The 23,430-nt window shown below is 52.7% G+C and overlaps 5 protein-coding genes across 5 annotated transcripts; 3 read left to right on the top strand and 2 right to left on the bottom strand.

The window, feature by feature from the left end:
- Positions 1-3,174: 3,174 nt before the first annotated feature.
- MONBRDRAFT_33819 (uncharacterized protein) lies at positions 3,175-8,355 on the top strand (the record flags this gene model as incomplete). The annotated part of the gene is made up of 3 exons (XM_001748756.1): positions 3,175-6,694; positions 6,752-6,818; positions 6,914-8,355. The coding sequence occupies 3 exons, from the start codon at positions 3,175-3,177 to the stop codon at positions 8,013-8,015; spliced, it is 4,689 nt and encodes a 1,562-aa protein (XP_001748808.1). The 3' UTR covers positions 8,016-8,355.
- Positions 8,356-8,386: 31 nt separating this feature from the next.
- On the bottom strand, positions 8,387-9,448 carry MONBRDRAFT_10948 (uncharacterized protein; the record flags this gene model as incomplete). The annotated part of the gene is made up of 3 exons (XM_001748687.1): positions 8,387-8,437; positions 8,923-9,021; positions 9,284-9,448. The coding sequence occupies 3 exons, from the start codon at positions 9,446-9,448 to the stop codon at positions 8,387-8,389; spliced, it is 315 nt and encodes a 104-aa protein (XP_001748739.1).
- Positions 9,449-10,232: 784 nt separating this feature from the next.
- Positions 10,233-13,295, top strand: MONBRDRAFT_33818 (uncharacterized protein; the record flags this gene model as incomplete). Its single annotated transcript, XM_001748755.1, has 9 exons — positions 10,233-10,298; positions 10,467-10,565; positions 10,807-11,004; positions 11,085-11,154; positions 11,252-11,331; positions 11,589-11,912; positions 12,058-12,438; positions 12,537-12,614; positions 12,743-13,295. The coding sequence occupies 9 exons, from the start codon at positions 10,233-10,235 to the stop codon at positions 12,950-12,952; spliced, it is 1,506 nt and encodes a 501-aa protein (XP_001748807.1). The 3' UTR covers positions 12,953-13,295.
- Positions 13,296-13,427: 132 nt separating this feature from the next.
- Positions 13,428-15,676, bottom strand: MONBRDRAFT_28286 (uncharacterized protein; the record flags this gene model as incomplete). The annotated part of the gene is made up of 2 exons (XM_001748686.1): positions 13,428-14,903; positions 15,047-15,676. 2 exons carry the CDS (start codon positions 15,674-15,676, stop codon positions 13,428-13,430), a joined length of 2,106 nt encoding a protein of 701 aa, XP_001748738.1.
- Positions 15,677-17,601: 1,925 nt separating this feature from the next.
- Positions 17,602-23,290, top strand: MONBRDRAFT_33817 (uncharacterized protein; the record flags this gene model as incomplete). Its single annotated transcript, XM_001748754.1, has 3 exons — positions 17,602-19,196; positions 19,303-20,643; positions 20,767-23,290. The coding sequence occupies 3 exons, from the start codon at positions 17,602-17,604 to the stop codon at positions 22,997-22,999; spliced, it is 5,169 nt and encodes a 1,722-aa protein (XP_001748806.1). The 3' UTR covers positions 23,000-23,290.
- Between the last annotated feature and the right edge of the window lie 140 nt (positions 23,291-23,430).

The following is a 23,430-nucleotide window of genomic DNA, read 5'->3' as shown; positions in this document are numbered from 1 at the left end:
TTTGTCTGTTTGAAACGAAGTGTAGGTGGAAGGGAGAAAACCATGGACCTTTGACACATGGTGGAATCGATCGCACCTCATGCCTTGGACCGAGCGATTGCGCCAGTTCTCTAGCAGCTGGGGCACACCGAGCATGGCTTCGAGGAGCACGCTCAACAAGCCAGTGGCTTCAACGACAAAGGGGCTGAAGCTGAGCACCTGCATGAGGACGGCATAGCCCACGACAAAGGCACAGAGAAAAATGACATAGTCACTGAAGACGGTCCAGCGCCACACCTCGCGCCACTTCATCGCCGCTGTCGGCGATCCAAGAAGAGCAATCAATCATGGGTGCAACCATGAGCACGATGCAAGAGTTTCACGGATAAGACTTCTTGGTCAAGCGCGTTTGGCGGACCGATCAACACGTACATAGACGAATTGGAAGTGGAGCCGCAAAGGCAATGGCATCGACACAAACGTATTGCAGCGCCAGAAGTGATGCCAGCATAAAAAAGCACTGGAGCAAGATGGGCATCTCAAACGGGTGTCCAATCCTACAAGGCAGATGACCCATGAGGCTTGTGTTCGAGCCGATTGTGGCCTTTTCTACAAGAGCACGCGGGGTCTTTCTTTCTGTTCTGTCCATTCATGCTTCCTTTCAAATGCCAGGCACCTCACGCAGCATACCAAAAGAGGATGCGAAGAATGTAGGCGAGCATCAAGACCAGGATCACGTAGGTGGAGAAGCCATCGCAGTTGCGGGTCTTGCGGATCTTGAAAAATTGAGGAACAAAGGGAACCACGCCACCAAACACAATGGCCAGCACCGAGATGGTGGACACGGCCTCTTGCAATAAAGCGGAAAGGTTCTCCATGACGCACTGTTATGGTCCAGCCTGCATCACCGGCGCCGCGACAGCCAGAGAGCTCCGCTGGTCAGAAGGCGACGGGGTGGGGGGGGGTGTGCCTGAGCACCTTCCCGTCCTTGGAACCGCTGCGAGTTGAAGCAAAGATCAATACCATCAGCCAAAATGAACAATCACTGCTATCTCAAGTTAAGACCACAAGCGACAGCAGATCCCGAGGCAAAGCCCGTCCTGGCTGCCCTTTTTAAAACCCGCTCACACACACACACAGAAAAATCCAAACTCAAACACGGCCGTACACGAAAGCGTGATATTCATCAGACTTGAACATACGATTCGTCTGACATTCCGACTGGCGGGTATAAGATTTAAACTACACCTTGGAAATGGAATAGGGTTCAACTCGGTTGCTGCGACAACATTTGGGCGGATTAGACTTGTGTGTGTGTGTGTGTGTGTGTGTGTGTGTGTGTGTGTGTGTGTATGGGGTAGTGGCAATCTTATGGGATTCGTGGTGCGCGAGGACGGCACGCCTTGTGCGTATGGGCTGCATGGCTGGCTCATAGACACATCTGGTACATGAGGACGCGTGGCGTCGCTCGCTCGCTGGCCTCGACTTGATCCGAAGAACAATGCCGACATAATCAAAAGGCCGTCTATTATTCCATTTTTTGGCTGAGAATCAAGAAAGTTGGGGCCAGCCTTGCCCATGGGCCTGTCGGGCGCCCCTTCCATTGTGCCGTACATCGGCAACTCACTGACATGCGTTTGTGTGTGTGTGTGTGTGTGTGTGTGTGAAGCTTTTTTGGCGCAACCCGGTTTCCAAGCCAACAGCAGAGAGGGGGCAGCCGAATCTCCATGCCTCTCTCTATTCACCGGTAAAACGTTCTTGCAACTGTGAAAGGCTCCACACTTCTTGCTTCGTCGTCATCGTCATGTGAGCAAGAACAGCAAGGGAGAACAACAGTTGAATCGAGACCGGCTGATGTCCACGCTTGAAATTCACAGCCAATTACTTTCACCAAGCTTTTCTGTCAAAAACAATTGAAAACTTTTTCAACAATTACGCGCTGCTCGCTGATTGTCTGCCGTTGCACCCTTTACCTTAGGCCTTTTGCACATGACCAGCGCGTGCGTGCGTGTTGGGAAGAAGACCCCCTATTCCACACAACCCCTTTGTTCGCAAACAAAGTAACAAACAGAACTTTGCTTTCCGCGCTTTGTGCTTTGTTTCCACACACTACTCACACAACCAGTGAGCACGAGCGTACACACACACACACACACACACATGTTGGGCTTTGTCTCACTGATCTCGCTTTGTGTGTGTCAGTGGCTGTCCATCTCTGCATTCTTCGTTGCGGCTCAGGGCAATTACGGCAGCCGCTTGATTCAAGGTATAAAGCGTTCTTGGCACAAGACGATGGTTGTGACTTGGCGGGCTTGTTCCGTGCGAAACGGCAGTGCTGCTCGGTGCTTTGAATTCAGATTGATCGCTTAGACAAGAGCTGCACATGGTTTCTTGGGATCAATCAACCCACTGCCCTTTTGGATCTCGCCGTTGTGATTGCATTCGATTCTCTTTCCCGCGCGCGCTCCCTGTGACCTTGCCGTTTTCTGTTTCTGTCATGAGTTGCCGGTCGTCCTTTCGCCTCTGGTCGATCTGCTGCGCACTTTTGATCTTCTTCTTTGAATCATACTCCTCGTGCGTGTGCCGCTGTCGGCTCTTCTTCTCTGGATGCCCTGCGCACCTCGGCGCACAATCTGCCAGCCTCCCCTCCCCCTCATCCATCGTTTTGAACTGCCATTTTTATGTTTGACTCATCGTGCATGCCCATGTCCTTTGCGCATCAGGCCAAGCAACAAGACTGTTTGGGTAGACCTGATCCTGCTGATCGGGTCAACGCCTGCGTTGGCAGAGACTGCCTCTTGAATACAAGGTGAGCTTTGGCAAACACGTTCGAGGTCCCCAGAGTAGCCAAGGATCCTTAGTAACCTCTTTTTTCAGGTCAAACAGCAACCCTGTTGCTTTGTTGCTCTTCGTGGCCTGCCCGTCAACGTTGCTTTTTTTTTTGGGTGGGGGTTGTTAAATGCACATCGCCTGATTTATGCGTTCCATCTTTCCTCTTTCCCTCTTTCTGTAGCAGGACGTAATTTGAGAGGCCTCAAGACCGGAATAGGTTTAGTGGCACGGCACAGGTACGATAAAATCGACCAAGCTGGCAATCGCTGTCTATCCATGGGGGAAGGGCGTGTTTAATTAAAAATGCACGGTCGTACAGGCGCAGCTTCCTCTCACCGGCACCTTTTTTGGACATGATACAGGATGCTGCGCACCGGGCCCTCTAGCTTTGCTGTCGTGGCGGCCATCGCCCTCCTGACATTGCAGCTTGGTACCCCAGTCTCCGCTCAGTGTAACGGTGGCGTCAAGTTTGGTGACAGCGAATATTACTACTCCCGGACCTTTTTCAGCGCGACCAGCACATACACGTACGCACAGGCACGCACGCTCTGCCAGGGAATCGGCAGCGGTGCGGATTTGGCTATTGTGGACAGCAAGGCCGAGAATGACTTCCTGTGGAACCTAGAGCCTGTTCAGGAGAGCATGCGCTGGATTGGTCATGTGCGCAATCTGTCGACAAACACCTTTCAGAGCATCGATGGCGTTTCCATCACCGGTCTGCTGGGCGATTACGCCGGCTGCACACCTGGCGTAAATTGCTTGTGGAAGAAGGGTGAGCCCAACTCAGCTGGTAGCAACGAAAACTGTGTACAGATTGGTCACCCAGCTTCGACAACACCTGCTGCCTGGAATGATGCTCCTTGCTCTAACCTCCGTTTTTTTGTCTGTGAGCAAAAACTCGACGATTCATGTGGCGGAAGCAGCAGTACCAACGCCCCTACCACCACAGTCCCCACAACGACTCCCAATCCTTGCGAGGAGCTCAATATCTACAACGGCAGCATCTACTACACATCGGTTGCCGACTTTACGACTGGCCCCCTCAATTGGGCCTCCGCCTCGGCTGCCTGCCAGACCATTTCTCCAACCACCCATCTTGCTCAGGTCACAAACATGGCTGAGAACAACTATGTCTATTCTCTCCTTCCAGATACCAGGCTTTGGCTTGGTGCGAGCCGAAACGTGACTGGTGGCACTTTCTACTGGACGGATGGTACCACCCTTTCTTTCACCGCCTGGAACGCCAACGAGCCCAATAACGGTGCACTCCAAGACTGCTTGCAAATGGGCCATCCTAAGCCAAGTTTCCCTGGCAGCTGGAATGATGCTCGTTGCAGCTTCGCCCGCGAGTATGTCTGCGAACGCAGCATTGAGGAAGTCTGCCCATCGACCACAACCACCACAACCGGTCCATCGACTACCACCATCCCAGCCACCACCACGATCCCTCCCAGCACCACGGAGGATATCTGCCCGGGTTATAACTGGCTCAACAACTCGGTGTACTACTCATCGATCGAGAGCTTTGGTAGCTTGATCGCTTCGCATGCTCAAGCCGATGCCTACTGCCAGACGATCTCTCCGAACACCCGGCTTGTCCGCATCGCTGATGAAACCGAGAATATGTTTGTATACAACTTGATGCCTGGTGTTCTGACCTGGCTGGGTGGCGAGCGTAACACCACTGGCGGTCCTTTTTACTGGAATGACGGTACTCTTGTAACATACACGCCTTGGAATGCCAACGAGCCCAACAATGGAGCCACCGAGCAGTGCTTGCAAATGGGCCATCCCAACCCCAGCTTTGAAGGCAGCTGGAATGATGCTGTGTGCAGCAATGATCGTGCATTTGTTTGCGAGCAACCCATTGAGGAAGTTTGCTCCTTCTCCACCTCCTCCACCTCCTCTACTTCGTCAACTTCTACCACCTCGTCCACCTCGTCCACCTCGTCGACGACCTCCACCTCGTCCACCTCGTCGACGACCTCCACCTCGTCCACCTCGTCGACTTCGTCCACGTCGTCGACGTCGTCCACGTCGTCCACATCGTCCACGTCGTCCACCTCGTCGACCACTTCCACGTCGTCCACCTCGTCGACCACTTCCACGTCGTCCACCTCGTCGACCACTTCCACGTCGTCCACCTCGTCGACCACTTCCACCTCATCGACGTCGTCGACTTCGTCTACCTCGTCTACCTCATCGACAACCTCCACGTCGTCCACCACTTCCACCTCATCGACGTCGTCAACTTCATCGACGTCGTCGACTTCGTCTACCTCGTCCACCTCATCGACAACCTCCACGTCGTCCACCACCTCAACCTCATCGACATCGTCAACTTCATCGACGTCGTCGACTTCGTCCACCTCATCAACCTCATCGACCTCGTCCACCACTTCCACCTCATCGACCTCGTCCACCACTTCCACCTCATCGACCTCGTCCACCACCTCAACCTCATCCACGTCGTCAACTTCATCAACCTCATCGACCTCGTCCACCACTTCCACCTCATCGACCTCATCAACTTCATCGACCTCATCCACGTCGTCCACTTCATCAACCTCATCGACCTCGTCCACCACCTCAACCTCATCGACGTCGTCCACTACTTCCACCTCATCGACGTCGTCAACTTCGTCAACCTCATCGACCACCTCTACTTCTTCAACCTCATCGACCAGTTCCACCTCGTCCACGTCGTCCACCTCATCCACCTCATCCACGTCTTCAACTTCGTCAACCTCATCGACCTCGTCCACCTCCTCTACCTCCACAACATCCTCGACATCCTCAACATCATCGACTTCTTCCACGTCTTCGACCAGCACCGCTCTCCTGGAAGTGTGCCAGTACTTGAATGATAGCAGCTTTGAGTATGATTACGTTTCATCTGATGGTGACTTTACCTGCCCCACATTCTGGACGGTGGACTCAAACATCAAGATTGGCACGACGGAAACTCCTAGTGACTACTTCTCCACCACAAACGTCAATGGCTCACAGTTTGTGTATACTCTTGAGAGCAACACCACGGGTGAGGGCATCTGGCAAGATTCTCCTTTGTCGTATGAAGCCTACACTCTTTACCAAGTTTCCGCTATCGTTGGCGTTGGCACCTTTGACAAGCAGCCCAGCTTGGTATCCATCGAGCTTCGCACCGGTGACAACACAGTTGTGGCTTCCAAGACGATTCCCTACTCAGCTTTCACCACCAGCAACGAAGTCATGAGCGTCAGTCTGGAGTTCCCCTGCCGTCCCGATAACTGCCTCATTGGTGAGGATGTGCGTGTTGGTATTCGCTTTGGTGGGTCGGGCTTCAGCCCCGCTGTTGGTTTCATCTGTCTGAGCACTGACAGCTTCGTAACCACGACCACCGCACCCCCAAGCACGACTTCGGCGGCCACAACGACCGCTGGTGACGAGTGCGTCGCTGTCGGCGACCACAGCTTTGAGGATGTTTATGTGGAGAGTGGCGAGGTCCTTCTGTCGTCTTCATCTTGGACACAGGATAGCCAGTCATCCTTCCGCGTCGTCCTGGCACCTGGTGCCGTGGGTCCCGCTTCGACTCCCTATGGCGACCAGTACGCGTATGCCTTCCGCTCTGCCAGCTCGACTGCAGGCATCTGGCAGGATCTGGACATCATCTACCGCCCCGATGAAACCATCACCTTCTACGTGTCCATCGCTGGCTCTGACAACGTGACGTACAACAGCAACCCGACCCTGGAGTTCCGCGATCAAGACGACAATGTGTTGGCTTCCAACGCGCTGACCGACATTTTGACGACTACCTTCACCGAGTACTCATTGGAGTTTACGGTTCCTTCCAACGCGGCCTACTTGCTGCAGCGTGTTCGCATTGGTGTGACACTGACTGGTACGGGACCTTCTCCAGCGCTCGACAACGTCCGAGTCTGCCGCGATAACCAGCCAGGCTTTTTCACCACAACCACAACTAGCACGACCAGCACCACCACGACCAGCACCACCACTCTTACTGGGTATGTTCTTGACATAAATTGTGCTTGTGCTTGGTGGTTTTCAGCTGACAATCACAACGCCACGACTCTTACTTCCTTTCTTTCGCCTTGTCCAGGTACTGCTCACCGATCAGCGTCAGTGACAATGATTTCGAGGCGACGACTGTAGTTGGTGGCGAGACTGAATTTGTGCCCGGAGTTTGGAACTTCAATAACAGCTTGCCATTCTTTATTGCGGATGAGAGCTACTCCAACGCTCCCACTGGTACCCCCACCCAGTATCTGGTTTTGTTCGAATCAGTCAACGACGGCAATGGTGTCCAGCAGGTGCTCGCCGATCAGTATGCCGCCAATACTCTCTACAAGCTCGAGGCAGACTTGTACCGCACATCATGCGTGTCTTGCAGCAGCATCGTTTCGCTCGAGTTCCGTGATGCCAACAACGTCACTATTGCAGTGCACTCTTGGTCGCGTGAGGGCATCCCTGTCACCGGCGAGCACGTCACCCTGTACTTCAAGACGCCTGCCTCGGCCAGTTACATTGGTACTGATATCACTATTGCCATCTCCTTCTTGGGTGCCGGTCTCTCACCGGGTGTGGACAATGTTGCCGTCTGCGTCTATGGTGATGCCACCACGTCCATTCCAACCACGACCAACGCGCTTGATGACTCCAACTGCGCTCGCGTCGTTGATCCCAGCTTTGAGGACTATGATGTGACCTATGAGGCAGTTTACCCCTTGATGACTGCTGGTTGGAACTTTTCCACCGATTCTGCGTCGGTTCGCATCCTTGAAGAGGGCTCAGAGCTGGGTCCCGAGACCACGCCGTTTGGCAGCCAGTACTTGTACGTGTTTGATGTCCAAGACGCCGCGTACGGAGTCTGGCAAGACGATTCCATTACCTACGATTCAACGATGGAATACACCCTCAGCGCTTATGTTGGAGCTTCGCGCTTCCAGGAGTACAACTGCTCTGTGTCTCTTGACTTCCGCTTTGATAACAACACCTTGGCTGCCTCAGCCGAGATCCCCAGCGGCAGCATCCCGGTCGACAGCTTTGATCAGTTTTACCTTGACTTTATCCCCCCCGCTAGCATGAATGGTGAGCCCGTGCGCTTCGGCTTTAGCTTCACCGGCCAAGGGGCCTGCTACGCCATTGACATGGTGTCTCTCTGCCTCAATGCTGCACCAACATCGACCCTCTCGATTGGCTAAGCCATGCACCTTACACCACTCTCTTGGTTTACTGCAAAAGCCCGCTACAAAATCGCTACAAAATCGATCTCTTGGCTTTTCGAGGATGATCAATAATCTGCTTCGCGCCCATTTGACCGTGGGTGTGGAGGGGAAGCGGTTGCTTGTACATTGGGTATCTGTGTCCGTGTTTCTAGTCGTGTCACTTGTGTCTGTCTATCAACGTACCTGTTCAAATGATGTGCTTGATCCCTAAATCTCCTTCCGGTGAATGGCATTCCCAACAAAACAGCAAACAGTCAGAACGGAAGTGCCTGCCTCTGCTGCAGCATTGTTTCCAAATTGATGACATGAAGGCTTGGTCCAATCCCATCCCATCATGATGCATTTATTCACAAGTCCAGCCGAATCTGAATCTGTTTGCTGTACGATTGTGCATGTTGCTGCCAACACAAGAGGAGGTGGGGTGGGGGCGAAAGCGAAGCGGTAAACCAATGGCAGGGCAGCACATTAAGGCGACTTGCGTGGCTGGCGTGGCAGCTCGGCTGCCCACAACGAAGCTGATGATGGAGGAGCAAGTCGTCTTGATGTCGAGAAAAGAGTCTGAGGAAAGCGGGTAAACAGACATTTTGGCTTTGTGGGGATGTTTCCTTCCATCTTCTCAATGGGAGTCATCAGAGGTTGAGGTAGATGCGATGAAGCGCAGGTTTGTTGCTTAAAAGTGGTGCAAGTGCAGACGGAAAATGTCGTTTTGGACGTAGAATGATCCCGAGGCTGTAGGAGCCAGAACGAAGCACTGGGAGAAGCCCTTGACAGGGTCTTCATCGGTCTATTGTTGTAGCATATACCCATTGTTTCAGCGTGGCGTGAGTCAAAGTTGGTGCAGAAGCCGACACTGCCTGGATTTCCTACTGTAATCGACACTGACCTGGATTTGGCCCAGGACACCAACAACAATGCCGCCATCAGCGCGAGGTTGGCAATCAATCTCTGTGAAGCTGAACTCAACTGTGCCAAAGGAGAGGCTCTGTTGATAATAAGGAGCAGAAAAAAAAAAAAAGGCATGAGTGGGCAGGCGCGGTCGCAAAAGCACAGATGCCAGCCACAGGTCGAAACACGGGCGCGAGGCAAATGCCGCCATATGCCCGATCATCCTGGCCGCACACGAGTGGCAAGAGACACAGGCATGGGGGTTTCCTTTTTTTTTTGTAGTATTGCATCCCAGAAAGAAAAAAGCAAAAGCAAGGCATGGTCCGGGTGGCGCTTGATCGATTGGCTGGCGAACCAACCTTGAGCTTTTCGTGAATGCCCTGAAGGCCCTGGGCCTGGGAACCCTCAAAGGACATGAGCGAGTCATCCTGATAGAGTGAGACCAGGTTGGGGCGGTTCTCCTTGAACTGTTGGTAGTAGTGGGCGACAAAGGACTTGCCAATGTTGTCGAATTCGGGGTTCATGATGCAGGGTCGTGAGTCTACGTGCCACCATGTCACACGTGAGTCACCGGTCACATCAAAAAAAAAAAAAAAGGCAACCAGGTCCGCTTGCTGTTCACAACCATGTGAAAATACCACTTCACCCCCATGCCTACGCCCTGCTCTGAGCGAGAGATGAGATCCCCCCACAGTACCTCGAGTTGAGCCGTCACCGCCACAATCCGTTCACACTGACAAAAAAAAAAAAAAAAAAATTGCAATCAATCAAATTTTGAGAGAGAGAGAGAGAGAGAGAGAGAGAGAGAGAGAGAGAGAGAGAGAGAGAGAGAGAGAGAGACAGACAGACAGAGAGAGAGACAGAGAGACAGACAGAGAGAGAGACAGAGAGACAGACAGAGAGAGAGACAGAGAGAGAGAGATTTATTTTGAGAAAGAGACACAACGTGCAAAAATTTGAAATTCACCCAAAAGAAGAAGCGACTAGCGACATGGAATTGTATTAATTGTACTGGAAAAGAAGTGGCTGAAAGCATTCATGTTTACCAATTGATCGAGAATGAGGACAGACCGCGCAAATTTGAACGATTCTCGACGCAAGTCGTTAAGAACATTCGTTGCGAACAGTTTTATTCCATCTGCTACCACCTGTAGTTTTTCCTTGGCGACGACGCTGAGGCCGAGCGACGACGACGCGAACGCCGCGATGGTGAGCGCTGCTGCTGCTGCCGGCGACGAGGGCTGGCTTAGAGGGAATACGCTCTCTGGTCTGGCTTCACCGCCCGGCGTCCGGGAGCCGCTTGGTTGAATGCAGTTGTTTCCCGCTTTTCTTTCTTTTTTTTCGAGTGGCCTTGTTGGTGTCGCCGTTGTGCTTGTCAGCGCGTGCTTGGGCTGCCGCCGGGGGTTCGAGCCCCATGTCTTTTGGTCGTGCCAACTGGTCATTTGTAATAACAGACCCCTGCATGGTCATGGCTGCATGATTGGCTGCTTGTCTCGCATTTGCGCTGGATCAAGGCTCATTGCCCCGGCGCCTCTTGTTTAGGCCAAGAAGAAGAAGTCAGGCAAGGCCAAGCAGCCTGCCGCCAATGATGCTGCGGGCGCTGGGGATCAAGATGATCTCCAAGGGCTCTCCCCGGACGAGGTGAGCATGCCCAGCTCGCAACCAACTCATACCTTCATCGAGATGCTGGCGCTGGGACCCGCAACATGCGCGGTCACCAGCTCAAAGAGCCTTTAGCGGGCTTGGCGCTGGACAGGGCCAGTGTACATGCTTGCTCGTCCGCAAGTGGGTTGGATTTGCATGACCAGCTCAGGCTCACTGAGAATCAATGATTCTTGGGCTCTGCAATGGCTTCCATTTGGGTTCATTTCGTTTGGTGTAGATGCAAGCCACCATCATTCGACTACGCGAAGAGGTGAATAAGGAGCGCGAGGAGCGCAACTATTTTCAGCTCGAACGCGACAAGATCAACACGTTCTGGGAAATTACCAAGAAGCAATTGGCCGAAGCCCGCGCAGAAATGCGGAACAAGGATCGTGAGCTTGAGGAAGCCGAGGAAAAGCATGCCGTGGAGATCAAGGTAATTCACCCACCCGCCTTTTCCCACATTTTCTGAGATGCCGCCATTGACATGACCTTTCGCGATTGACACACCTACAGGTCTACAAGCAAAAGGTGAAGCATCTGTTATATGAGCACCAGAACCAAATCGCAGAGCTACGGACAGAAGGTCCGTCCTGCTCAACGCGTTTGCAGCCCTTGTCTGCTTTTTTTTTTTCTTTTCTTGCAGTGCCGTGACCTCATCTCGCCTGTCTCCCACCTGCCAGCTGCGCTCGCCAAGAAGCTGGTGCAAGACGAGTTGCGGGAGGAAGCAGCCGGCCTGCGCAATGAAAAGCGTTCTTTGCGCGTGAGTTATTCGAACATTTCATATCAGCTCTCACTTTTGATTTGCCTGTTCCCCAACGTTCCTGTTTCTCGCCTCCCTTCTGGTTTGGACGTGCTGCTGTTTTTTTTTTTTTATCGTTATTGCTGCTGCTGCTCTCCCATACAGTTTGGGCAGAGAATGGGGCAGAGGACGAGCAGTGCATGCTGTGAGAGTCGGGACTGTTAACGGCTGATGAAATCTGACCAAGTCTGTGTGTGCGCTTTGGTGCCTAATCTTAGGTGGAGCTGAAGGAGCTGCAGATCAATCAGCACCGTTCATCACAACATCAACGATTGGACCATGATCGTGATAAAACCCAGCTCTATGATCAGATGCGACAGCAAGCACAGGACATCCGGCGCAAATACGAGCAGCAGCTAGATCATTTGCGCCGTGACCTCGACCTGCAGCGCCGTGTGGAGGTGCACGAGATTGAGGAGCGCAAGAATCTGCAGATTACTGCACTCATGCGCCAACATGAGCAAGCCTTTGGTGACATTAAAAATTACTACAATGATATTACCCTCAATAACCTCGCCCTCATCAATTCTCTTAAGGAGCAGGTTTGTTGCCCGGCATTCACGCGCGTTGACCTCTGCGGTCCAACAAATACAGTCTAGCTATCATGTCGTAGCTGTACGCGCGATCAGGTTGCACAAATCATGCACGCATCGTCGCCTTTTCTCACCTTGAATCTGTGCAAATCAGGTTGAGGGTATGCGCACCAAGGAGCAGCGCACGGAAAAGCTCATGGCAGAGCTGGTGTCAGAGAATCGTCGCTTGATTGAGCCATTGAAGGCAGCCGAGGCGCGAGTGGTCGAGCTTACCAAGTCACTCGAGAAGCTCGAACACGACCGCGAAGCCTTGCGCTCTGCCAAGGTGCAGCTCAAGCTCAAGGAGGATGAGCTGAAGCAGCTTTCTTGGGAGAACGAGGTGCTGCGCCAGCGCTTTCAGACGGTCGAGACGGAACGCGACGATCTGTACGATCGCTTTGTGCGCTCCATCTACGAAGTGCAGCAGAAAACTGGCTTCAAGAATCTGCTCCTGGAGAAGAAGTTGGAGACTCTTCATGCCGAATTGGAGACCAAGGTGCGGATCATGTGCCACGCGCTCGTTGAATGGGGCTTTTGCGTTGTCATCCCGCTTCGGTTCTCAATCTTTGTGGCTGAATGCATGCGGGTGAGCAGGAGGCACAACTTAACGAGGTGTTGGCATCAAGCAGCCTCGATCCCACAGCTGTAGCCGTGGTAACTCAGCGACTGGAGGTTTGTCTCTTGTCCTTCGGCTTTGGCCTGGGCTTATGCTTCCTCAAAGTTTTGATGTTTTGCATGGGCTTGTGCCTTGTGCATGGTCAAGCAAGGGCTTACAAATGTTGATGTGACTCAATCATTAGGACATCATGGAGTCGAAGAACGCCATGATCAAGTCGTTGCAGTTTGAGCTGGCGCGGGTCGCCAAGATGCACAATGAGACAGTGTCGGCCGTCAAGGTCAAGCTCAATGAGGCTGGGTTGCCCATCGAGGAACTGGGGTTTGATTTGAAGGATCTGTCGCTCAAGCAAGATTTGGGTCGGGCGCCAGGTGGTCTGAGCACCAGCGCCTAAACTTGGGCGTTCTTGCTTTTGCTGTTTCTGATGGTTTTTAATCTGGTCTCTTTTCCACCGTTGTTGCTCTAACACGGAGCGGCCTTTGGAATGTGGCCGACTTGCGCCCTCTGCTTCCAGACATTGGGTTGACGCGTGCGTGTTGAGTGTATCTGTGTTGTTGGACCTCCTAGAGGCAACACGAGTGTCCGACTTTGCGTGCTCGTTCTTGTCGTTGGAGTATTACTCTGATCGATTGCTCCATAATCAACCCTGCCTGTGAGATCATGGGTCTGGCACAGTGCAGCTGTTGCCCAGCGTGTTTCTTTAGTATTTTTGTTGTCAAAATTGACAGTGACATTGAGGATCCAGTGTTTTTTTCAAGACAAGAAGAGAGAGAGAGTTTGAGAGAGTTTCTTTGAGAGTTTGAGAGTTTGAGAGAGTTTGAGAGAGAGAGAGGAGAGAGAAGTCTGAGTTTTTCTTAAAGTTGATCTTGCTACTCGGTACCATCCGCGTTGACTCTATGGGATACGTTCAAGTCCTTTGTAATGATGACACGCAAGGCCGCTGTGGCAATCTCCCTGGCCTGATTGTCAATGTAGTTTGCATTGGGGAAGGTGGACTGCACTGCGTTCTGGCGCGTGCCTGAGGTTCCGGCACGGCGTGTTCCCGGAAGGGCATGAGATGTGTAGTTAAACCAGCACGCCTTCTCTTTAATCCCGCTCATCTCGTCCAGGAAAGTCTGGTCGGGATGACCGTGTCCGCCGGTGCCGTCTGTACTGACTGCAAAAACTTCTGGATCGATGGCCTCAAATAATGCATTCGGCTGCTCGAGCATCGACCCGTGGTGTGGGGCATCGGCGTAAACCAGTGGGATCTTGTCCTTTTGAATATTCGTCGCCTCTCTAAGGCCAGCCACCACGGAAGGGCTCGGCGCGTCACCAGTGAAGAGTGCCCGACGTTTCACATCGCCCCACGTTGCCGTGACCAACAGTGAGGCAGAGGCCTTGTTGGGGGGGCTGGCAGAGCGTGCGACGGCATCCATGAGCTCAGTCGCCTTCGTAAGGGTTGCTTCGTCGGGTGGGCTGAGCATTTGTACCTCCAGCTTGAGCTTGGAGTCTGCGGGTTCGGGTGGGTAGAAGACCTTACGATCAATGCAAAGATTATGCACTTTGTCCTCACCGAGAAGATGGACAGCACTGACCCAGAGCTTGGAGCCAGTTGACTTCGATCGACCAACTTTTTTACTTTTACTTTTTGTTGGAGGCTTCATGGTGTACAAATGACCAATGCCAATCAGGTCCTTGTTCTTCTTGCACTCGTCCAGCAGCCGCTGCAGGCCGTTCAGGTGGTCGTTGTCGTAATGGGTACATACAACGAGATCCAATTGCTCATCAGATGGTAGGCGCCGCACGAGTTGCCAAAAGCAGGGCAGTGGGTTCTTGTGAATACCGCCGTCAATGAGGAGGTTACAGCCGGGAAAACGCACGAAAGAGCTTTCACCACGACCAGCGCCAAAGATGTAAATCTCCAGTGCTTTGGCCTTGTGCAGTTGCTTGCTCTCGACCGCTTCGCGAGTCATGGCGGTTGGCGTTTTACCTCGCTGCAAGAAAGCAGCATTGGGCTTGATACTGGCAACTTTGTCTTGAAGGTTGTAGAGGTCAAAAAAGGCCCCGGAGGCATCCAGCCAGCCGAATGAGTACGGCACCATGTGCAGCATTGCAGTGCCAACCTGCGTCTCCACCTTCAAATCAGGAAACGCGCGATGTTCTGTTTGGATGAGTTGCACAAGGCTTTTTGTCAAAGCACTGTTGAACGAATTGCTCGGGTCAGACAGACAGCTCTCCATCTTATCTTTGACTTCTTCAAGAGGCATTTCTTGAGTAATAGATAAAAAAGCGGCGAGGCGACCAAGCGCCGGGTTTGCGTCGACCTCACGCGCCGGGGACAGCGCATCCTCAGCCTGAGTGGTCTGGTGGGAAAAGGCAAGCCCCACAAAGCGTGCGGCAAAGCAGCAGTTGAGGTGGAGATTCATCCGAACATCGCCGCTGAAGGACATGTCTTCACACACGATGCAAAATCCTCGCCTGTGTACAGATCACCGTCAGGTAGTACCCAGGAGCCATCCGTGTCACCGTGGCCGCTGTAATAGATGTGACTTTCACAAATAAAAGTTTCGCCACTGTGACGCAGAATACTGTTAATATCGTCGGCCGTGGAAGGAAGCGCCAAGATGAACTGGTTCGGCTGCTGTGTAAAGGCTATTGCGTGGCTGTCGCTTGGCCATGCCTCGATAAGAGCTTTTACATCAACGTATGCAAGGCCGGCCTGGCCGGCAACGATAAGCACATCGTTGACAAGGTGTTCGTCCAAGCCGCCTGCGTCGCCTACAATCAGCAAGTGAACTGCGCCGCCTGCGTCGCCTACAATCAGCAAGTGAACTGCGCCGCCAATCGTCAATGCTCGGGTCCAGGCGTCCTCCCAATTGTGGTCGCGCTCGCCGGAGATGTTCACCTGGACGGTGCCAATTTTTACAATGGTCTCGGCCTGATCTTGGCCACTGAGGTAGCTAATGCTGATGCCGGGAATGGGAGGCATTCGGTTCTCGGGCTTCCAAGGTCGTTTCTGCTGCATCTGCACCCAGTAGAGCTTTGCATCCTCGATGCTTTTCTCCTTGAGCCGTACTTCGATGGTTGCCATTGCCGTGATCGCACGATTCAAGACACCTGTAGCGGACTCAGTCATAATGTAACCGACGAGCAGACGAGAGGGTTTAAAAGTTAGAGAGTAGAGAACTTAAGGTTAGAGAGTAGAGGGAGAGTTAGGGAGAGCCATTGCATCGGCATGGAACCAAGCCAGACAGTGGCGGCACCAAACGCACCAAACCTTTTTACTGGTCCTATTGTGTATGGTGTGTATCAATCAAATTGACATGTGTGTGTGTGTTGTGTGTTGTGTGTGTACCCCAAGGATCGATTATTGAAAAAGTTGTATAGAAATATGACCGAAAATCCGCGTTGGCTGATTCAGTATCAAATTTCAGCGTGTTTGTTGTCGTGAAAAAAATGCTTAAAGAAAGAATTGAATTTTTTTTTGGGATTCAGTTCAGGACTCCTTGTGACCCCGACCTAAGGACAATTGATCGGTCGCGCGCTGAAGACGGTGGGAAGAGACGGGGGAGGCAGGTGAGACTTTGCAAAGTTTTAGGTCTGTTCTGTTGGGACGTTGGGACGGATCTCGAGCCAGAGCGGTTCAGAGGACTGATTCTAAGCAGCTTGGTTCAAGTTGATACGGCGCCTTGCAGCGCCATGAGCCCGGAACAGACGGTCAAAAAGCAGGACACATGCACCAGCGGCGCGAAGAAAGCGCTGAAGACAAAAGAAATCCAGAGAGAGATGAGAGGGCGGGTGATATTGGAAGAGAGACGTGGAGAGCTTGGCAAAGCGTGAGAGAGCTCGGGCTATGGAGGGGGAGAGTGTGGTGCAAAACAAAGGCACAATCAGAGATGGAGAAAAACCACGCGGTCCAACCAGAGAAAAAGAGTATCTGACACATTTTTGATAGAGCTATGCTGCGCACTAGCCCTATGCCAAATTTTACCTTTTGTTTCCTTTGTTTCTTTCTTTTTTTTGGTTTTCTCACACACACACACACACACACACACACACACACACACACACACACACACACGCACTTACACACATGTTGGGACTTTTGGTGTCTTTCCGTTAGAAAGACAAAGAAAGGGCACTTTGGTCCCATAGACACGCGGTGAGAGAGAGAGAGAGAGAGAGAGAGAGAAAGAAAGATCAAGCGAAAGAGAGGTAAGAGAGAGAGAGTTACTGTGTTACTGTGATACTGTGCTACTGTGTTGCTGTGTTACTGTGTTAACAATGACTGATGCTGAGGTACTGTGGTTAGTGGTTAGTGGAGCAGATGGGTAACGGTTGGGCTTAAGCACTTTGTTTGCCGGCCCTAACCCGCGAGACACGGATCTCGTGCAGGGCGCATTGGTCCTGGCTGTGGTCGTGACCCTCCTCCTCCCTCCCCCCCCCCCCGCGTGCGTGTTGTACTGCTGTTGCCCGCGCGCATCAGTTTTTGACCCTGGATTGAACCCTGTCACGGTGGTGCATCGGGTCTGGTTCATCGGCAGCACTCGACTTTGAGATCGAGTGCTTTTGGGTTGAAGTTGGACTACATCTTGCCCAGCCTCTGCCCTTTTTTTTTTCTTCTTTTCCCTAGTGGTCCTGGTCTTCCCCCGAGAGGAGGAGATCAAGTCGCTTGTGCACATAGCGGGCGAGCTCGCTGTATCTTGGACCAAGCATCATGGCTTCAAGCCTGACAACAAGTCTGCTTTTTGCAGGTAAGGCAACTCGGCCTCGTCCATGATCCTTCACACGTTCATCCGCACACACATGCTTTCAATGTCGAGGTGCACCCTTGGCCTCTTTTTTTTTTTTTTTCTTCCCTCGTTCCTCTGGGCATGGTTTTTTTCGATACACCGTTTTGAGCTCTGCAACAAACATACCTTGTCGTTCTGGTCAACACGATCTGGTGTCTTTTGCTTAACGCTCTGGTGTTGTTTGAGCCCGAATTTCCGATTAACCTGCTCCCGACTTGTTAAGTCTTAAACGTCCGCCCATCACCATGGACGGAGCGAGGTCTTGGGCATGAGCATTCACAATTTCGTGTTGTTAAAGTCGTTTCGCATCAATCATGCTCTGGTTATCCTGTCATTCGGCTATCCTGTCATTTTCGTACTCATCAAGGTTCTCACTTTCCCCTGTATAACTCGTGTGCGCCCTCTCCCAGCTCTGCTGTTGGTGGCGCTGACCACAGCCCAGTCCCCATCTCCAGTCTGCGATTCAACGTACACTTATGGTGATTCCGTCTACATTTGGTCAGACGATTACTTTGGCTTTGGAACCGAGCTGAGCTTTGCCGATGCCCGCACTGCTTGCCAAAGCATCGATGCCAGCGGGGACCTCGTCAACGTGACTAACCAAGCTGTCAACGATATCGTTTTCAGCATGAATAACAACAACTTGATCATGCGTTGGATTGGTGCTTTTCGCACGCCTCCTTCCACCCAATACACCTCCTTGGATGGTACTCCGCAAACTTATACTAATTGGTTTTCAAACCAGCCGACCTATGGGTCGGAAGCCTGCGTGCAGATGGGCATGTCGCGCCTGCGTACCTCTCCTCTTGGTGGCTGGAATGATGCCCCGTGCTCTCGATTGCGCCGTTTTGTTTGCGAATATTCCTTCTCTGAGGTCTGTGGTGCTTCCACCTCGTCCACCTCTTCCACCTCTTCCACCTCGTCCACCTCATCGACTACTTCCACCTCGTCGACCTCGTCGACATCGTCCACCTCTTCGACTTCATCGACCTCGTCCACCTCGTCGACCTCGTCGACCTCGTCGACCTCGTCGACCTTCTTCGACTTCGATGACGTCTTCCACGTCTTCCACATCCTCTTCTTCATCGACGTCGACTACATCATCGACTTCGTCAACATCAACCACTTCGTCGACTTCGTCAACATCAACCACTTCATCGACTTCGTCCACCTCATCCACCTCATCGACTTCGTCCACCTCATCCACCTCATCGACATCCTCAACCTCCTCTTCTTCCACCACCTCATCGACCACCTCCACCTCCTCCACCTCCTCCACCTCATCGACCACCTCCACATCTTCCACCTCCTCAACCTCAAGCACGACGTCGACCTCCTCCACCTCCTCCACCTCATCGACCACCTCCACATCTTCTACATCCTCAACCTCAAGCACGACGTCGACCTCCTCCACCTCCTCTACCTCTTCCACGTCAACTACCTCTTCCACGTCCTCAACCTCGACCACGACGTCAACTTCCTCGACCTCATCAACCTCGTCAACCTCGTCAACCTCATCGACCACTTCAACTTCGACGACTTCGTCAACTTCTTCGACTTCCTCGACATCTTCAACCTCCTCTACCTCAACCACCTCCTCAACGTCTACCACCTCCTCAACTTCATCAACCTCCTCTACATCATCAACAACTTCGACTTCAACCACGTCCTCGACATCCTCGACATCAAGCTCCAGCTCAACCTCGTCAACATCGAGCAGCTCTTCCTCGTCATCGTCATCTTCAACCTCTTCTACAAGCTCCACTTCTTCCACAAGCTCAACGTCAACTACATCTTCAACGTCATCCACCAGCTCAACATCGTCCACCAGCTCAACATCGTCCACCAGCTCGACAAGCACCAGTACGACAAGCACCACTGTTGTTCCTAGTTATGGCGACAGGGACTGCCTGGTGCAGGATTTCAACTTTTCCACCATTACTGTCAGCTCGGAATCAACTTTTCCTAGTACCTATTGGCAGTTTGTTGGCACTCCTTTCGTCTATGGACCCCCCAAAGCCGGCCGCACTCCAGGTGCCAGTGAATTCGGCGGTCAGTTCATGTACGCCCTGAACAGTGGCGAGGACGTGACTGGTTCTGGCTTTTGGCAGGACCTGGCCATCACTTACAAGCCCTTCACCGAGTACAAGTTTGGTGTCGTCGTGGGCCGGGTTTCCACTGTCACTTACACCAGCTTTTTCTCAGTCGAGTTGCGTACCAGTGACGGTGACATCGTGGCGTCGTACCCAGTGTATTCAGGGTCGCTCAGCACGACATCCCTGACAACCATCGAGGTTGTGTTCAGCATTGAGGATACCTCTGAGTTTATCGGATCTACGGTGCGTGTTGGTGTTCAATTTAACGGGGCTGGCTTGAGCGCAGCCTTTGATGCCGCTTGTGCAGCGGTTGAAGCCATTCCTACGACCTCGACCACGACCACGTCTACGACCACGACTAGCACTACGTCCACCTCAACAACCTCGTCGACCTCTAGCACCTCTAGCACCTCTAGCACCTCGTCCACCTCTAGCACCTCGTCCACCTCGTCCACCTCCACAACCTCTAGCACCTCGTCCACCTCCACAACCTCATCGACGTCGTCCACTTCTTCTTCTTCATCGACCTCATCAACCTCGTCGACATCTTCTACCTCCTCCACATCGACCTCGACCTCGACCACCACCATGGATCTGTCGAGCTGTGTGACCATCACTGATCACAGCTTTGAGCGCGTGAAGGTGAACGGTCCTCAAGACTCTTACATCACCTTGGGTAGCGGGTGGGACTCTGCCCAGCCCAGTATCCGCGTCACCAATGGTCAATCTCGTGTTGGTCCGAGCACGGCTGCTGATGGTACCAAGTATGCATACATTTTCTCTGCTGCCGCCGCAGCCAGCAAAGCCGGCATGTACTACAACACTGGTCTGACGTTTCGGCTGGGTGAGACCCTCCGCTTCACTGTCGCTGCCGGCAAGCTGGCCATGCCCTACACCAGCAACATGAAGTTGGCCATCACGGACGAGAACCGCAACATTGTTGCCGAGGAGACCGTGTACTCGGCCCTTCTCACGACTACCTTCCAAGACCAGACCGTCACGTACAAAGTGACTGACAATAGCCTTTTGGGCAAGCAAGTTTACCTCCGCGTCTACTTCACAGGCACTGGTCTAACCGTCTCCTTTGACAACTTCCGTTTCTGTGCCAACAACCGATACAGTACGGTTACTTCTACATCAACGAGCACGACCACTACGACCAGTACTACCAGTACTTCAACAACTACCACTGTGACAACACAGCCCTTTGACGCGTAGGTTATGACCCCCTCTCGCTCCCACATCCCCACGGTGCCTGCAGTCTTGATCATTCTTCTGTCGTCCGTGACTCACCACGATCATTTGATACATACTCGTTACATGCTTTTGTTTCTCAGGGGTTGCACGGACCTGTTTATCGAAGACAGCGACTTTCAAACACCGACCACTGGTATCAGTCATACGGCCGCCATCCCAACTTCCGATTACGGATGGACCTACCAGGCCGGTTCGGAGCTGTTGACCATCATCGACCAAGACCATGTGTCTGCACCTGATACTGACGGCAACCGCCAATATTTGGTGAACATGGGTGCACAGGGCTCCGACTATGGCATCTACAACGTTTTGAACATTTCATACGGCGAATACGACGTCATTCGCTTCCGAGCCAAGGTTTACCGGCCCGCGTGCACAACTTGCGGTGGCACCATGTCAATGGAGCTGCGCACCGAGGACCAGACCGTTGTTGCGTCCAACATCGTGCAGACCAACTCCATCTCGAGTCACGGGTCATGGCAGACGGTGCGCTTTTTCATGCCTGACATTGGGACGATCGGCTACGATCCATCGATTTTGTGCAGCAAAGTTGTCATCGCTTTCAGTTACGGTGGTATTGGCATCAGCCCTGCTGTGGCCGACACCAGTGCCTGTGGCTTTTCTTACACGACCACGACCACCATCTCCTCGACCTCATCAACCAGCTCGACAACTTCAACGTCGTCGACCAGCTCCACCACATCCACTTCATCCACTAGCTCAACTTCGTCCACTTCGTCCACCTCGTCCACTTCGTCTACCAGCTCAACTTCGTCCACTTCGTCCACCTCAACCACGTCATCGACGAGCTCAACCTCATCAACTTCCTCAACGTCGTCGACTAGCTCCACTACATCGACTTCGTCAACCTCATCCACGAGCTCTACCTCCTCCACCAGTTCAACAACAAGCACCACGGTGACGGAAATGCCCCCAGTGAATGATTGCATCCGTATGAACGACGCCAGCTTTGAGGTTTATGACGTGGCCCAGCAGGGTGTGCTCAAACCCATCACTGGATGGACTGCCACTGGTAAGACCACCAACGTGCGCATTGCCCAGGAAGGTGGTTCCGTCGGCCCCGCCGACACACCATGGGGCTCTCAGTTTTTGGTGGTGTTTGACTCTATCAACGTCAACACGGCGGTGTATCAGGATACCAACCTCTCATATTGCCCCGGTCAAGAGGTCACGTTTTCCGTTTGGGTCGCCAAGTCAGCCAACCAGGTGACTTCCAACACCATGCGCCTGGAGTTCCGTGACGCGCAGAACCAAGTCTTGATCTTTGCCTCGGTCGTCAGCGAGAGCGTTACCACTTCCTGGCAAGAATACACGCTGTCTTATACGCCCGAACTTGGTGATGCCCACATCGGTGATGCCGTGCGAGTCGCTCTCCGCTTCTCTGGTGCTGGCACTAGCTACGCAGTGGATAATGCTGGTGTTTGCGTGACCTCGCGCTCCCCCTACATTAACATGGAGCCCGTGTTCGAGGTGGATGCTGTTCAGCCCATCGTGACGGCGTTGGACACGAACATGTATGGTACATCGGAGGGCTGCGTGTTCCGTTATCGCGTGACGCACGACACATTCATCAAGCTGCCATACCAGCATGAAGGCATGGTCACCAGCGTCTTCTTCGTGGATCACGAGAACTATTATTCCGTCGGGGCCGATGGTGTTGTCTATATGACGATCGATGGCGTGCTGAGCAACGAGACGCTTGCATCTTGTGGCTACCTCACGGGTGTGACCTTTGTGGCTGGCCATGGCTTTGTGGCCATCGACTCCCCTGGTACCCTCTACGAGGGTAGTCTGACTTCGGCCTCCTGTACCGTGTACAATGTCAGCATGTTGGCCAGTAGCGAGCTTATCACCTTGGCTCTTACACAAGCTTCAGACGAAAGCTTTTCTCTCCAGGCCCTTGGATATCCCCTGAACTTCCCCGTCCACGCCGCGCCTAGCGCGATCGAGGTGCACAGCTACTTTGCTTTTCTCGGTTTCCCAGATGGTGTAGTCAAGGCCTACATTCTGACTGAAGACGCAGTAAATTCAACCATGGGCATCTTCAACATGTCTGGCATGGTCACAGACATTGCTGTGCGTGACTTTGGTCTTGATTCAGCTGACCTCTTCATTGCTGATGAGAGTGGTCAGCTGAGGCGCCTCGGCAATCTTGAACAGGACGTCGACTTTGGCTGCGAAAGCGCTGACAAGTTGGCGTTTTTTGGTGATTATTTGGTGGCTACGGACTCGTACGGCTACTTGTGGCGCGAGGTCGACTATTGTCCTTACACAAACGCCATTTTGATCTAATCCATAGACATAGTGGTTCGTGCACCTGGTTGCCCGGCTCTTCCGTCCTTCCTGCCGCTTTGGTGGTCTGGGGGCCGAAGATCAGTTGTGCTCTTTCGATGCAGCTGTGGCTTTCTTCCTCTTTTGTTCATCTTTCCAATGTCATGTTCCTTCTCCTTGCATTTTTGGTGTCTTGATTTCTATCCCTTCTTGCTATGAAAGCCACTGCTCTGCAGAGAATCGCACCTGTGCCAGCAACTCGATTCATCTACATGCCAAAAGCCTTTCCAGAAAATTGATATTATTCCCTTCACTAGGCTCCTACGGAAACAGCGTTTTTAAGATAAACAAGGGGATTAAAATACGAACATTTAGTAGCGCCCGGGATGCTGAAGGATGCTGGCTAAAATTAATCTCTTGAGACGCTGGAAAGCTTGTCTAAACCTGGTGGG

This window comes from Monosiga brevicollis, genomic scaffold (genome assembly GCF_000002865.3).
Source record: "Monosiga brevicollis MX1 MONBRscaffold_25 genomic scaffold, whole genome shotgun sequence".
Classification (NCBI taxonomy): domain Eukaryota; class Choanoflagellata; order Craspedida; family Salpingoecidae; genus Monosiga; species Monosiga brevicollis.
Note: the sequence above shows the minus strand (reverse complement) of the source record. Positions and strands in the feature narration are given on the sequence as shown.